Source organism: Zootoca vivipara, chromosome 3 (assembly GCF_963506605.1).
Source record: "Zootoca vivipara chromosome 3, rZooViv1.1, whole genome shotgun sequence".
Taxonomy (NCBI): domain Eukaryota; kingdom Metazoa; phylum Chordata; class Lepidosauria; order Squamata; family Lacertidae; genus Zootoca; species Zootoca vivipara.
In genome coordinates this window covers 84,708,479-84,723,133 of record NC_083278.1, presented here as the reverse complement: position 1 = coordinate 84,723,133, position 14,655 = coordinate 84,708,479, and the positions used below count along the sequence as shown (strand labels likewise).

Sequence of the window (14,655 nt, the reverse complement as noted above, 5' to 3'; positions counted from 1 at the left end):
AATGTTGTTGTGTTACTTATTCCTGCAATTTAAAATAAAATTAGCAGCTTCAAGTTTTTGTGCTTTTCAGTTTTGCTACAAGACATCTGTTTTTGAAAACTGATGTTAGCAATTATGTGGAGGTGGGAGTGGGGGCGGGGGCGTTGCAATAGCCTAGGGCGCAACATAGCCTGGCACCGACACCGGTGTAGCAGGCAGAATAGTTTTGTTTTTTCAAAAAAGCACGACGATTGCATCACAAGCGGCACATTCATAACTCACATGCTCTGTGCACGCTGCGTCATGGCTCATGGAGGCTGTGGGAAACTTTGCCTGCTTGTCAGGAAGAGCAAATCCCCACCCGAGAGGGACGAAGCACAAAGGAGGCAGTGTGCGCGTGTGACACATGCCGCTATTATTGGGCTGTTGTAGATCCAGAAACATTTTAACCAGAAAAGACCCATTAAAAACAATGGACCTAAGTCCCGTCTTGCTAATTCATTGCAGTCAAGTCTGTTCTAACGTTGGAGACAACCCATTGTGTTGGCTCTTGCGTTGTTTTTTTTCCTGGGTTTGAAGCCGAGCACATGAGGGTCTATCAGTGTCAGTCAACAAGTAATACATATACTGTACAGTATAAACTATAAAGCAACTTGCATAGGAGCCATGTGTAAAGGAGTAACTTAAGGCACTACAGAGTAACAGTACTGTAAGGTAGCCGCTATGCCAAAGCGAACGACCCGCTCGGATTTCCCGCATGCGCGGTGCGATGCGAGCCCCCCCCCCCACACCACGCGTCGCTTGCGACGCAAGGCACGCTGGGTAGCGTTGCACGGTTACGGTTGCTATGGAGGGCCTAGCGCCCCCTCGCCGCTCTCTCGCCCCGACAAAGCTTTGATTTGCGGAGATGGTGATGAAGCAAACGATCCAGATCTATGCCCGGGTCAAGCCCCTCGGCAGGAGGCAGCCGACGGGGGTAGGTGGCGAACGAAGAAAAAAAGAAAGAAATAGCCAGGACGTCACGGGGGGCGGGGAGTGGCTGCTGCTGCTGCGTGTGACCGGCGCCCTTTGGCAGGGAAGGGATGGAGGGGACCCTGCTTTTTAGACGAGCTGGAAGAGGAAGGCGAGGAGGGCGGCCCGCTGAGGAAGTTATGGCTTGCTGTGGCTGATGCCTAAGAAGCGAATGCGCCGCCTTAGGCAGTTGCAGGCGCATCGAGAGCGAATCCAGACGACCTTGCTGTTCACGTGATTAGTAGAATCACCATAAAGTTCTGGTCTATTGAAGGAACTCTTTTTCAAGTTGTGTGTGTGTTTTTTCTTTCTGTATCATGCACAAGTAGAAGTTGTAAACAGGGGTGCCAACTTCAATAAAAATATTTTTCTGGGGTGGGGAGGTGGGCAGGTAAGCCCTGCCCCACATAATTGACCACATGATGTAGTGCACACAAACTGTTTGAATGGCAATGCCCATCATCCGGGGGGGGGGGGGCTCTTCGCCCAATCATTTTGTTGAAGGTTGGCCAAAGACCCCTTCAGCCCCTAGGAGCTGACACCTGTGGTTGTAAATTTTCATGGGAATTTAACCCATATTCATCATAGCAGCTTGTTTTGGCCCTAAATGGAATATAAATGGATGCTTTACAATATATATCACCATTGGAATGGGTTGTTGGATACCTCGGAGTTGGGATTTTGATTGTGACACTGAATGCTTTGGCAAAGTGATAATGATGATGATGACAATGATGATAGAATCCTAGAACTGTAAAGTTGGAAGGGATCCCGAGGGTCATCTCATCCAACCCCCTGCAATGCTGGAATCTCAACCAGATCATACATCACAGATGGCTTGTCAACCTTAGGTTAAAAACCTTCTACATAGGAGAATCCACCACCTTCTGACAGAGTCCATTCCACTGTTGGACACCTCTTAATGATGATTCCCCCATATATCAATTGTAAATACAGAACAGTAAATAAATAAATGACATTATGTTCTATAGAACTAAAACCAAATCAATGAAGTTATGTATCTCATGAGTATCTTTAACTGTTGAATGGCAGACAACTCTGTAACTGAAACTTTTCCCTCTATTCCTCCTGCCAACTATGATTAATGGGAGAAGGTTTATCTGCTATTATGCAGGTTTTTTAAAAAAACATGCAAAGAACTTGGCAGAAAAAAACAACCTATGGTATCTATCTGCACCATGAAGCCCCCGCTCCAATTGGCTCACTATGGCAATCACAGTTCCTGGTAATCTACCTGCAAAACTTGTTTGGGAGTTGGAGTAGGGCTTACCAGGTTGTTTTTCAGCTGGAGCTCACCAGAACTGTTTTAGCGCCTCTCAGGTTGGCGCCATTGCCATTCTAAGAGAAGAACAACTCTTTTTCTAGAAAAATAGCACTGAATTGGTGGTGAAGATCTGGCTTATTATCCTGCCATATTCCTATATACATTGCATGTGTAAGGTTTAAATGTTTTCCATACAAATATATTTTCCTTATTTGTGTATAATTTGCAAACTTATTTGGATATAAACCATTATTGATATTAATGGTTTCATTACTGGTATTACTATTAGATATATTCCCCCCCTTTTTAAAAAAGCCTTATTGGAAGTTGTCCACAGAGTCTACAGTTTTAGGTCTAAGGGTAATTTATGCTATATTCTGAAAAAATAAATAAATTGGAATTTCACCAATACAAATAACATATTAAAAGACTCCATATTTATTTTGTAGATATATTCAGTTGAACAAGATGAGGCATCAGCATTCAGTTTGGAGATTATTGTGCCACGTGATTTGGCAGATGGATTTGTCAATAACAAACGAGAAAGCTACAAATTTAAGTAAGTTAATTTGTGTATTGGTGTCCCCTTGGATAGTTAATTTTAGAAATGTTTTAGAAATGTTTTAGAAATGTTTGAACATTGTGAATGGCAAAACACAAAAATGCCATCTGATAATGTTCCATTATGTTGTTTTGTGGTTTGTAATCCTTTCCCCCTCCCCCTGAACCCTGTGCTGAAAGGCAGGGAGGGGAGGGTGTTCACAGAGAATGTTATAGGGTGATTCCATAGGTTATCCTTGCTTGTTGTTTTGTATTAGTGCTATTATACATGTGATCATAAGGCAACTCTGTTGTGTATTGTAGGGAGAGAAAAGACTTAGAAGTGATACCTTTACTGCCTGATTGCATGCATCTTCATTTGGAAATAATGGGATTCCACACAAATAAATGTGCATGAAATTAAAAGGACTGCTGTTCTAGGGTAGTGGTGAGGAACCTCCATCCCATGGGCCTAAATCCCTTTGAATTCAGTGGAACTTGTTGTTGTTGTTGTTTAGTCGTTTAGTCGTGTCCGACTCTTCGTGACCCCATGGACCATAGCACGCCAGGCACTCCTGTCTTGCACTGCCTCCAGCAGTTTGGTCAAACTCATGTCCATAGCTTCGAGAACACTGTCCAACCATCTCATCCTCTGTCGTCCCCTTCTCCTAGTGCCCTCAATCTTTCCCAACATCAGGGTCTTTTCCAGGGAGTCTTCTCTTCTCATGAGGTGGCCAAAGAATTGGAGCCTCAGCTTCACGATCTGTCCTTCTGTCCTTCCAGGGAGCACTCAGGGCTGATTTCCTTAAGAATGGATAGGTTTGATCTTCTTGCAGTCCATGGGACTCTCAAGAGTCTCCTCCAGCACCATAATTCAAAAGCATCAATTCTTCGGCAATCAGCCTTCTTTATGGTCCAGCTCTCACTTCCATACATCACTACTGGGAAAACCATAGCTTTAACTATACGGACCTTTGTCGGCAAGGTGATGTCTCTGCTTTTTAAGATGCTGTCTAGGTTTGTCATTGCTTTTCTCCCAAGAAGCAGGCGTCTTTTAATTTCGTGACTGCTGTCACCATCTGCAGTGATCAAGGAGCCCAGTGGAACTTATTTCTGGGTAAATGAGTTCGAGATTGCAGTGTAAAGTACCATTTCTGTCTGTTTCAATTTCCTTGCTTGGGAATGAATGGTGGTTATTGATATTGTTGAAGGATGCTATACTTCTGCTGAAAGCAATCTAAAACAGCCTAGAACTATGAAGAATTAATTTGTTAACTGTTTTGAAATGAACTATTAAGCATAGCTGCCAAGTTATCCCTTTTTAAAAGGGATTTTCCATTATGCTGAATAGGCTTCCTCGCGAGAAAAGGGAAAACTTGGCAGCTATGTATTAAGGCTTAGTGCTGAAGTAGTAGCTTTTGTTTTGTTTTAAATTTCAAAGTCCTTACATAACATTAACTTCTCTCTGCTTTACACTGAAGAGAATGGACATGAAAACCAGAAACCTGAAGGCTTTCAAAACATTTGTAGTAGAAAAAAAAATGGAATAGTTCAGAATGGTTTCTATTAAAGAAGTAGGTGAAACACATATTTGACAGAAATGTTCCACAGAGCAGGGTTCTCCTATTCTTATGCACAGGCTGCTGCTGTCACTTAAAAAAAGAAAAAGACCTGCTGTAAATGTGGTGCTACATTAAGATGCTAAAATATTTGTATTAAGTGTTGCAAATTGGGCACAATTCCTTTGAAGCGTTGGATCTTCGACTAAAATAACTTCCTTAATGACTTCCCTTTCTTCTATAGAAGAAAACTGAAAATTATTTGTACTGTTTATATGATCTGTTTGATTCTAGGGTTAATTATACAAGTCCTGTGTGAGGCCATTTGGAAGCACTGATCCCCTTGACAGTAGTAAAATGCAGTTTGTTTTTTCTAAGCAGTATAATTTTATCAGAGGATTTTATTGTAGAGTGTTTGTCAAAGCAGCAGTGTTTACAGTCTTTTGTGGATACAATAGCACAACAGCATAGTGTAGTAAAGACTACAGGGAAAACATTGTACTGGGTTATGTAAGTTCAGTGATGTAAACATTGACTTAGTTACTAACATATTTTTTAAAAAATAAAAAAGAAGTAGTGTTTTAAGATTGCATGACAAATTGTTCATAATTTGCAGATTTCAGAAAGTTTTTGATCAGGAATCAAAACAGGATGAAATTTTTGAAGCCATTGCCAAGCCGGTTGCAGAATGGTAAGTTTGATTATTTTAAAAGATCAGTGTAATTTCTTTAATTAATTAAATCAGCATCCGATAACCACCTGGGGTTATGCCTTCTGTGAATGGTTTTTAGTTGTTCCCAAAGGTAATTTGAAAACAATAGGCCAATGTGGTTCTTCAAGGGATGTCAGTGCAAAGTAATGCACTTACTTATTTGGAGGAGCATCCAAAATGGTACATGGTCACCTATACCTAGACGTGAAACACTCCATTTTATTATCTCAGAATTCTGCCACCTTGTTTGCTTTCTGTGTGGACTAGGTCTAATTATGTGACCTTGGTCAAGTGACTTATATCTGAATTTTACTCTTCCCTAACCTCATGTTTACTGGCATATGATATTATTAAAGCTGGGTTCCACTGGAGTCCACATTTCCAAGGTAGGTGTTAAAAACTAACTTCTTTCACTGCTTGGCTGCTATTTCTAAGCTAGACTTTCTTACCGGTACTTAAATTCATAATGGACAAAAAAATCAACATAAAATTTGGTTACTTTTTATAAAAATTGGAAGAATTGTTTTAATAATTACTAATAGGCTCATAAGTAGTTAGATCTTAAATCCATCAAGGACAGCCTAGGGAGCTAATAGTTGTAAATGGGCAAGTGTCCAGCTGCACAATCCTTCAGTCCTTCTCTTAACTTGAGCAAGTGGGTTACTATCATCATTATTAGAAGCTACATTTTAATTCAGGCATCCCCAAACTCGGCCCTCCAAATGTTTTGGGGCTACAAACATCCCATGTTGATGGCCTTTCAGCTGATTCCCTGGTGGCCTGCTGGAATGTGGAGTTAACCAGGGCTATTGACTGTCTGGCTCCGAAGTGCCCTCTCTGATTGCATGGAGCCCGGACAGCCCCATGGTTTTCCACGGATCTGAGGGCAATGAAACAATCGCTGAGAAGGCTAGAGCGCTGGTGGTGCATAACTCATTCTGAAGCTGACCGGACACAGGTTAGAGCTCAGTGTCGAGCCTACCAAGTGGCAGTAGCGACAGCGAAGAAGACTTTCTTTACCGTCTCTATTGCATCTGCAGAAAACAGCAGCAGGAGACTCTTTCAGGTGGTTCGCAATTTAGCGGAACCACCTGCTCCATCGGGGCTCAGCACGGGCCACATGATCTCCTGCAATGATTTTGCAAAGTTTTTTGCAGATAAAGTCGCTCAGATTCAGGAAGAGGTAGACTCCACTGTGGGAGCAGGGCTGGGACGAGAGAGTGCTAGGGTACGTACTGTCTAGTCAAATTGCGTGGGATCAATTTCAATCTGTTACCTCTGAGGATGTGGACAGGCTGCTTGGACGAGTGAAACCAACCACCTGTCTCCTTGATCCTTGCCCATCCTGGCTTATAAAAGCTAGCCGGGAAGGGCTGGGCGATGGGCTTTGCGGGGTGGTGAATGCTTCTCTCTGTGAGGGAGCCTTCCCACACCTGCTGAAAGAGGCAGTTATTAAACCGCTTCTTAAAAAACCATCTTTAGATGAGGCCAATATGGCCAACTATCGCCCAGTCTCAAATCTTCCATTCTTGGGCAAGGTGATTGAGCGAGTGGTTGCTGAACAACTCCAGGCACGCTTGGAAGAAGCGGACCATTTGGATCCCTTCCAGTCAGGATTCAGGCCTCATCATCGGACTGAAACGGCCCTGGTCACACTGGTCAATGATCTCTGGCGGGCTAAGGACAAAGGTGAGAGCTGTTTCCTAGTTCTGCTGGATCTCTCAGCGGCCTTTGACACTATCAACCATGGTGGACCGTCTAGAGGGGTTGGGAGCTGGGGGCACTGTCATACAGTAGTTCCCCTCCTTCCTCCTGGGCCGTGTTCAGAAAGTGGTGGGGGGGGGATGAGTGCTCAGACCCCTGGGCTCTCACTTGTGGGGTGCCTCAGGGTTCTGTCCTCTCCCCCATGCTTTCTAACATCTACATGCAGCTGCTGGGAGAGATCATCAGGGGGTTTGGGCGGTGAAGGTCCTGTGTGAGTGTCTGGAGGCGGTTGGAGGTTGGATGGCGGCTAACAGATTGAGGCTGAATCCTGACAAGACAGAAGTACTGTTTGTGGGGGACAGGAGGCGGGCAGGTGTGGAGGACTCCCTGGTCCTGAATGGGGTAACTGTGCCCCTGAAGGACCAGGTGCGCAGCCTGGGAGTCATTTTGGACTCACGGCTGTCCATGGAGGTGCAGGTTAATTCTGTATCCAGGGCAGCTGTTTATCAGCTCCATCTGGTACGTAGGCTGAAACCCTACCTGCACGACTGTCTCGCCAGAGTGGTGCATGCTCTAGTTATCTCTTGCTTGGACTACTGCAATGTGCTCTACGTGGGGCTACCTTTGAAGGTGACCCGGAAATTACAATTAATCCAGAATGTGGCAGCTAGACTGGTGACTGGGAGCAGCTGCCGAGACCACATAACACCGGTCCTGAAAGACTGCATTGGCTCCCAGTACGTTTCCGAGCACAGTTCAAAGTGTTGGTTCTGACCTTTAAAGCCCTAAACGTCCTCGGTCCAGTATACCTGAAGGAACGTCTCCACCTCCATTGCTCTGACACTGACACTGAGGTCCAGTGCCAAGGGCCTTCTGGCGGTTCCCTCGCTGCGAGAAGCCAAGTTGCAGGGAACCAGGCAGAGGGCCTTCTCCGTAGTGGCACCCGCCCTGTGGAATGCCCTCCCACCAGATGTCAAAAAGAAAAATAACTACTAGACTTTTAGAGGACATCTGAAGGCAGCCCTGTTTAGGGAAGCTTTTAATCTTTAAGAAATTAGTGTATTTTAATATTTCTGTTGGAAGCCACCCAGAGTGGTTGGGGAAACCCAGCCAGATGGGCGGGGTATAAATAATAAAGTATTATTATTAGTATTATTATTACTACTACTACTACTACTACTACTACTACAACTCCCATCATCCCTAGCTAACAGGACCAGTGGTCAGGGATGATGGGAATTGTAGTCCCAAAACAGCTGGAGGGCCGAGTTTGGGGATGCCTGTTTTAATTTGTGTGAGAGGAAGCAAAGAGGTTGCTCCCATACTAATTAGGTGTAGGAGAACTTGCATCAGTGTGAGGCTGCCTCCTGCTTCCCAGTCCATCACTTCCTGCAATGACTATGGGACTATGTTTCATCAAGATTTATCCATGTTTTGAAGGTGGCTTATTTAGCAAATGCGTTGCTTGTTGTAAGCTATGAGTCCTGGTTGCATATAACACTAACCGAAGACCCTTTGAAATGGAATGTAAACTTGGTTGAATTACTGACCACATGGGAGAAGGAGGTGGCAGAGCACCAGCTCTATGTGCATTGTGTTTAGTTTAGCATTGTATGCAAATGAGCCCTATGAAGGGTTAAAGTCTCATGTAATAATTAAAAGCTGAACCCGCCTTAATTTTTAACTGACACTCCTTGACATGTTTTTGTTTAGTTATTTTAAAATCTGTGTTCTTATTTTGGAATTGAATGATTATGTATCATCTGTTTCTCCCCCAAATATGGCTTCAAATACTTTTTGGAGAAATAACAAATATGTGAATTAAAACTGTCAGTCAATAGATAGAAAAATATTTTCTTGCAATGTTTGTGTTCTTTTTAAACTATGTTGTAATTTAGCCCATTGTTAAACTGCTTGTTTCCATAGTTGAGTAACAGTTGTTCTGTTTTGGTTTATGAAAGTGCAGGATGTTTTCACTTGCTGGTAATTGCAGTTTTATTGCAACATAGCTCATTATTTGAATTGGGCTTTCTAAACACGGTTAAAAAAAACATTCTGTTGTGCACAATGTTATTTTTGTAGTATATATTTACAGATGTGTTCATATTCTACGGCAGGCATCCCCAAACTTTGGCCCTCCAGATGTTTTGGACTACAATCCCCATCTTCCCCGACCACTGGTCCTGTTAGCTAGGGATCATGGGAGTTGTAGGCCAAAACATCTGGAGGGCCGCAGTTTGGGGATGCCGGTTCTACGGTGTTCTTCACTGCCTGGTGTTTCAGTTGCTGTTCATTCTATAATTGAGTATGGCAAAATTTCCTTACAGGTTGTTACAATTAGATTAATTGTTGCTATTTTGCTATTATGTGGTTCTTCATTATGAACATTGGTTTTATTATCTTTAAAATATATATGCACACAAGGTTGGTATGCCAGTTTGTCAGATCCATTTTCTAGAGGCTCAGACCAACATGTTTATGAAGATAAAAGTATACTAGTAAGTGAGGGAATAGCTTTGCTGATGTGTTTCTAGGAAAATAACACCACAGAAATATCAATTCTGCAGTTCTTCAGTAGCATTCCAAGGCTGTTTGTCATATGATCACGGGGAGGCTAAATTCAGTATTACAACAGAATAAATCCAGAACAATGTCAAAATATGATAAAAGGAGAGGACATGCATGATGCTAATTAGAGGTTTTCAGTGTCTTGTTGGCAGGATGAAGAGCTAAATCACCACCACCCCATTTTTGTCTTTCTTTGAACTTCTCCCCCTAGTTGCAGCATTCCATTTGTTTAACTATTTCAGACTGCACTTCTGTTCGTGGTTACTTGACAACAAGCCCCACTGTGAGGTTGGAATTTTAATCTTCTGATTTCCTTAGATTACACCAGAGCTTTCCAAACTTTTCATGTTGGTGATACACTTTTAAGACGTGCATCATTTCATGATACAGTAATTCAGTTATACTAGCAAACCAGAGGTTTGAAGGGTACCAGGTTGGGTAATGTTAAGTCACTGCATTGTTTTTCTTGTTTCATATATTTCTTGGTTCTCTAGTCTTTTGCTAGAGTAGACATTTTAAACAAGTGATAAGCAGTTTCTGTATTCTCTGACACCCCTGTTAAGTCTCCAAATAGTAGTCAGAGGGTCAGAACTGTATTTATTCATATTAACTGAACTTCTCATGACTTGCCAGGATCCTGAGTATTTATTTAGAACTTTAAAACATTTTTTTCTTTTATAAGTGAAACTGTGGACAGTGTTGTTGCCTTGAGTAATGTTTAATAGCTCTGTTAGGGGCCAGATTAAATTGCCTCAGGAAGTGAATGTGTCCGATAACCTACCAATTGTCCACCATTGTTCTAAACATTTCTCCTAAAATATAATATTGCTTTCTGGCCTGGTTCATAGGTAACATTGCTGTTCCAACAAACAATGGTTTAATGGAGCAGAAACAAGCTATCAGTTTGAGCATTTCCTCTTTCCCTTCCCTTCCCCACCTGCACTCTTTACTTGAGACTACCCGGTTTGGTGAATCAGTTTCCTATGACATCCAACATAGGACTGGTTTAAGTGCAACTTAAAAGTCCTTGTATGCAAATCAGAATGAAAATGATGGTTTGCAGTGTTGGTTTCTAGCACTTTAAACTCATTATGAATATAGAGCAACTGATCTCATGACACTTAACTCATGCAACGATTGAAGAAATTTAACCATTTAATGGTTCTTTAACTTACTTTATATATGTAAAAAAAAATCCCCTAGAGAGCTCCAGCATGCCATCAAGGCATACCACTTACAAGAACAAGATGCGCAACAGCAGAAGCCATGTGCGCTAACTAGCTAGTTAGTTACTGGACCTTGGAGAATGCTCAGACGAGATTATACTGTGAGATTCAAATGGCAATTTTTTCTGTCACATATGGTCAGATGCCCATATGATGATTAGGACTAGTGACCATAGAATTACCAGGAAGTCGGAAGGTCGTAGAATTTAACTAGCACACCCAGTTGTGGGGATGAGTACCCAGTCTTGAATTTATTACACAGGTATTGTTGGCTAGTCAGCCTATTCTCTGAGCTATGTTAGAGCTGTTATGTTATGTTATTGTATTGCTATTATATTAAATGGATGCTGTATTAAAATGAAAAGAACTCAAAATTAAGAAAGTGTTGGTGCTGACCTTTAAAGCCCTAAACGGGCCTCGGTCCAGTATACCTGAAGGAGCGTCTCCACCCCCATCGTTTTGCCCGGACACTGAGGTCCAGTGCCAAGGGCTTTCTGGCGGTTCCCTAACTAGGACAATGAGGGATGAAAACCCACTTTTTGGTTTTATGATAGCAGCCCTGGTCTACCATGCCTAATGCTAATTCACACATAAAACAAACCATGAAGGAGAAGGTGGCTTTTATTTTGCATGTAGTGTAGGAGAGTATGTGTCACTCTTCGTTGCCTTCTCCCACAAAGAACATCTATTGCCCATTATTCTTTGTTCATTGTCCTAGCCATTCAGCTGTGGTGTAGCATATCACATTTTCCGTCCTCTTGAACTTGTTTTGTGGCTCGATTGAATGCAGCTGTAGCATGTTGATTCTGGACATGTAGGTGATTTTTGCTGGTACAGTAGGTTGCTGGGCGATTTAACTGGCAGACAAAATAGTTTCCAACACAGTGGCTACATGAATAAAAGGTTTTTAAAACTTACTTATGCTACCCAAATACTGAAAAGAAAGATATTGTCAGTTTTCCAGTTATAGATCATTTATTGCTTCTGGTATTTTGGACTGTAAATTCTTTGGAACAAGAGTTGTCATTTAGTTTTATATTTACACAGCATCTGGAACAGCACGTTCCTAACCTGGCTAAGTGCACTCTGTCTCGTATATTCTGACCAGAATATTTATTATTGGAGTTTGCAGAATTTTGTGTTATTGTAGCTTACTTTAAAGAATGCATAACCACAGTAACTTGTTGTAACACAAGTTTGTCTTCTTTTGAAATCGCAACTTAAACTGCAAGTGCCAAACATCTTTTTTTGTGCATGTGGATCTAAGTGATATATTGCTTAACTGGGATCAGTACCTTAAAAACATTACACAAGTTTGCCTAGAATCCTGGACAACAACTAATTTTATGGGAGAACCACTTTGAGGAGAGAGTGGAGATTGGTGGGCAAGTCATCAAGTCCTGGTGCCACAGCCTCCAATTGCTTCTGCACTTTTCTTGCCAACTGGCATTTGACCACAGAATTGGCCCTGATTTTTTGGCTAGAAGCTTTTTCTTTCCTTGTTTGTTCTCCAAAATGTTGAAGATTTCAGACTTAAACTCTTATATCTAAATATTCTAATTTTAAGATGTCATTTTCATTGGACTCTCAATATTGTAGCATGAAATCTGAAATATTAAACAATAACAAATAATAGTTCACTATAAAATGCCTGTGGTCAGAGGAATTAAAGCTTCTGATAACAGTACCGCACACAGAGGAAATACTCTGGGACGAATCGTAGCGCTCTAAAATTTGTGCTGACAGATTCTGTAATGCCACTGTTACATTTCCCAGTTATTGCCATTGACACTACCCTCTCTTGCTTGTCTAACAAGACACTCCATGATTCAATGGCTGGCTAAACAGAAAGGGGAGCAGGGGGTGTCTTCAAACTGGTTGCTTTGAGATTTCACTAGTGAAAAGTACCCTACCTCTTTCAGGGTGTGGGTGTGCGGCAGTCATATTCTGAAGGACATAATTTCACACCAGCATCTGCAACTCAACCAAATAGCTCAACTGGTAGAGCACAAGACTCTTAATCTAAGGGTTGTGGGTTCAAGCCCCATGTTCGGCAAAGATTCCTGTATTGCAAGGTGTTTGACTAGATGACCCTTGTGGTCCCTTCCAACTCTACAATTCCATGATTCTATAATTTAAAATCAAAGGAATTGAGTGAGTCCTAAAAACCTCTCTAACTCTATGAAATATGGGAGAAAGAAGAACTGGAATAGGAACTTAGGGCTGGCAAATAAGTAAAAAATCCACCCTCATTGGAACCAGCAGGATGGTCTATAGTTAGTTCCAGCCAATGATTTAGTAGTTGAGAACCAATGATATACTGGAAGGCATTACCATTCCTGATCTTTTGATATCCCTTAGTAAGCAGTGGTGAAGCCATACAATAGACAAACATGCATCACATCCTTCTTCTTATTCGTGTAGGTGGCTTGACATCGAGGTCGGTAGAGTCTATTTGCAGCATGGTGGGGGAAGAAAATAATGCCCTTTTTGAATACCACTTTGACATGATTATAGGGTTTTTATTTAGCATGTTTTGGGTTTGTTTTCTTTCCTCCTTTTTAAATCTCACTGAAAAATGAAGTGTCAGAACTATAAAGATTAAAGTGTGTGCTTTTTAAAAGACACTCAGCTATGGAGCCACAGATCTGAAATTGTATCAAGGATTGCTATGTTTTCCCTCAAACTGCTATTATAAGGCATAGTATCTTTTAAGATTTATTTTGACACAAATTCCAGCTTGCCTAAGCATTCAAATTAATATAAACTGCTTAAATTATAAACATTGCAGATCTTTTTCAGGCCAATTTCTGACAGCTTTTATGGAAAAAAATGCATGCAGTATGTATTTGCACTGGGGGGAAAAATCCATGCTACTAAGTTTATATATAAAGAACTGGACATATCCGTGAAACGAAGAGCATTGCTAAATAGGGTTTATGCTACAGATTTGGCAGGGAGACAAAAGATGTAATAATGAGATATTTTGTTTATTTTAATGAAAATAACTTTTATCTCCAAATGAGGAAAGATATTTAAATGTATCTCCTTGAAAACATCTGTCTCAAAACTTTAAAGTGAGGGTAAACTTTATGTTTCTCATAAGCATTACTACTTAAAAGTTGAATTAGGCAGTACTATGCCATATTTCACTCTGGTTCTAAAGGGTATCTATGATGGATAGAATGGAAGTACAAAGATGCCAGAAAAATAGTTTAGGGAAGGAGTGTGATTGAAATATTAATAGTTGACAACTTTCATCAGCATGTATTTTACATACTTTGATCTCCAGTTTATTTTTAGCCAAAAATAAAAAAGCTCCCTGAATAAAAGCTTGAAATACTTCAAGACTTGATTAGTTCTTGAGTGAAAAATAAAGTTTGTATGTACAGTCGTACCTTGGTTCTCGAATGCCTTGGTACTCGCACGTTTTGGCTCCTGAATGCTGCAAACCCAGAAGTTAGTGTCCTGGTTTGTGAACATTTTTTGGAAGCCAAATGTCTGACGTGGCTTCCGCTTGACTGCAGGAAGCTCCTGCAGCCAATCAGAAGCCGTGCCTTGGTTTTCAAACCAGTTTGGGAGTCAAATGGATTCCCGGAACGCATTAAGTTTGAGAACCAAGGTTCCACAGTATCTTTCTTCGTAATTGTCCTCTGTTTACCTTGCTCCATAGTTATTGAAGGGCCACCTCATTTAATGGCTATTGCAGGACTGTATAATGCAGGAGTAGTTAAGTTTCTTTTGATCCGAAGGCCCCATTTACCCATTCAAGGCCTCTCTTATAAAGTGGAAAATTTTTACAATTTACTTTTAACTTGATTATTTTAACTCAGTACTTCCAAGTCTTTGTTTCCCCAATCAGAATTCCCTCATTTCTTTTATGTCTGTTGAAATCAGATTTGGTCCATGAAGGATTACTCAGTTAGGTTTAGACAGTATTGCCAAAGCAATTTACATATCTGTACAACATGCTACCCTGTCACAAATTCATGAATGCCTTACTATGACACTTTGTAGCATGACAAAAAAACTTGCTACAATTCATTTTACTTTTTTGGATTATGTCTTTGA

General features: G+C 41.3%; 1 protein-coding gene across 1 annotated transcript in view; it reads left to right on the top strand.

Moving 5' to 3' along the window:
* Window positions 1-800: 800 nt before the first annotated feature.
* KIF6 (kinesin family member 6) overlaps window positions 801-14,655 on the top strand; it is a 165,120-nt gene continuing 151,265 nt past the window's right edge. Inside the window, exons 1-3 of the mRNA XM_035108133.2 lie at window positions 801-955; window positions 2,725-2,834; window positions 4,991-5,065. Of these exons, the coding sequence (XP_034964024.1) occupies window positions 887-955; window positions 2,725-2,834; window positions 4,991-5,065 (254 nt within the window). The 5' untranslated portion in view covers window positions 801-886. The remainder of the gene's footprint in view (window positions 956-2,724; window positions 2,835-4,990; window positions 5,066-14,655) is intronic.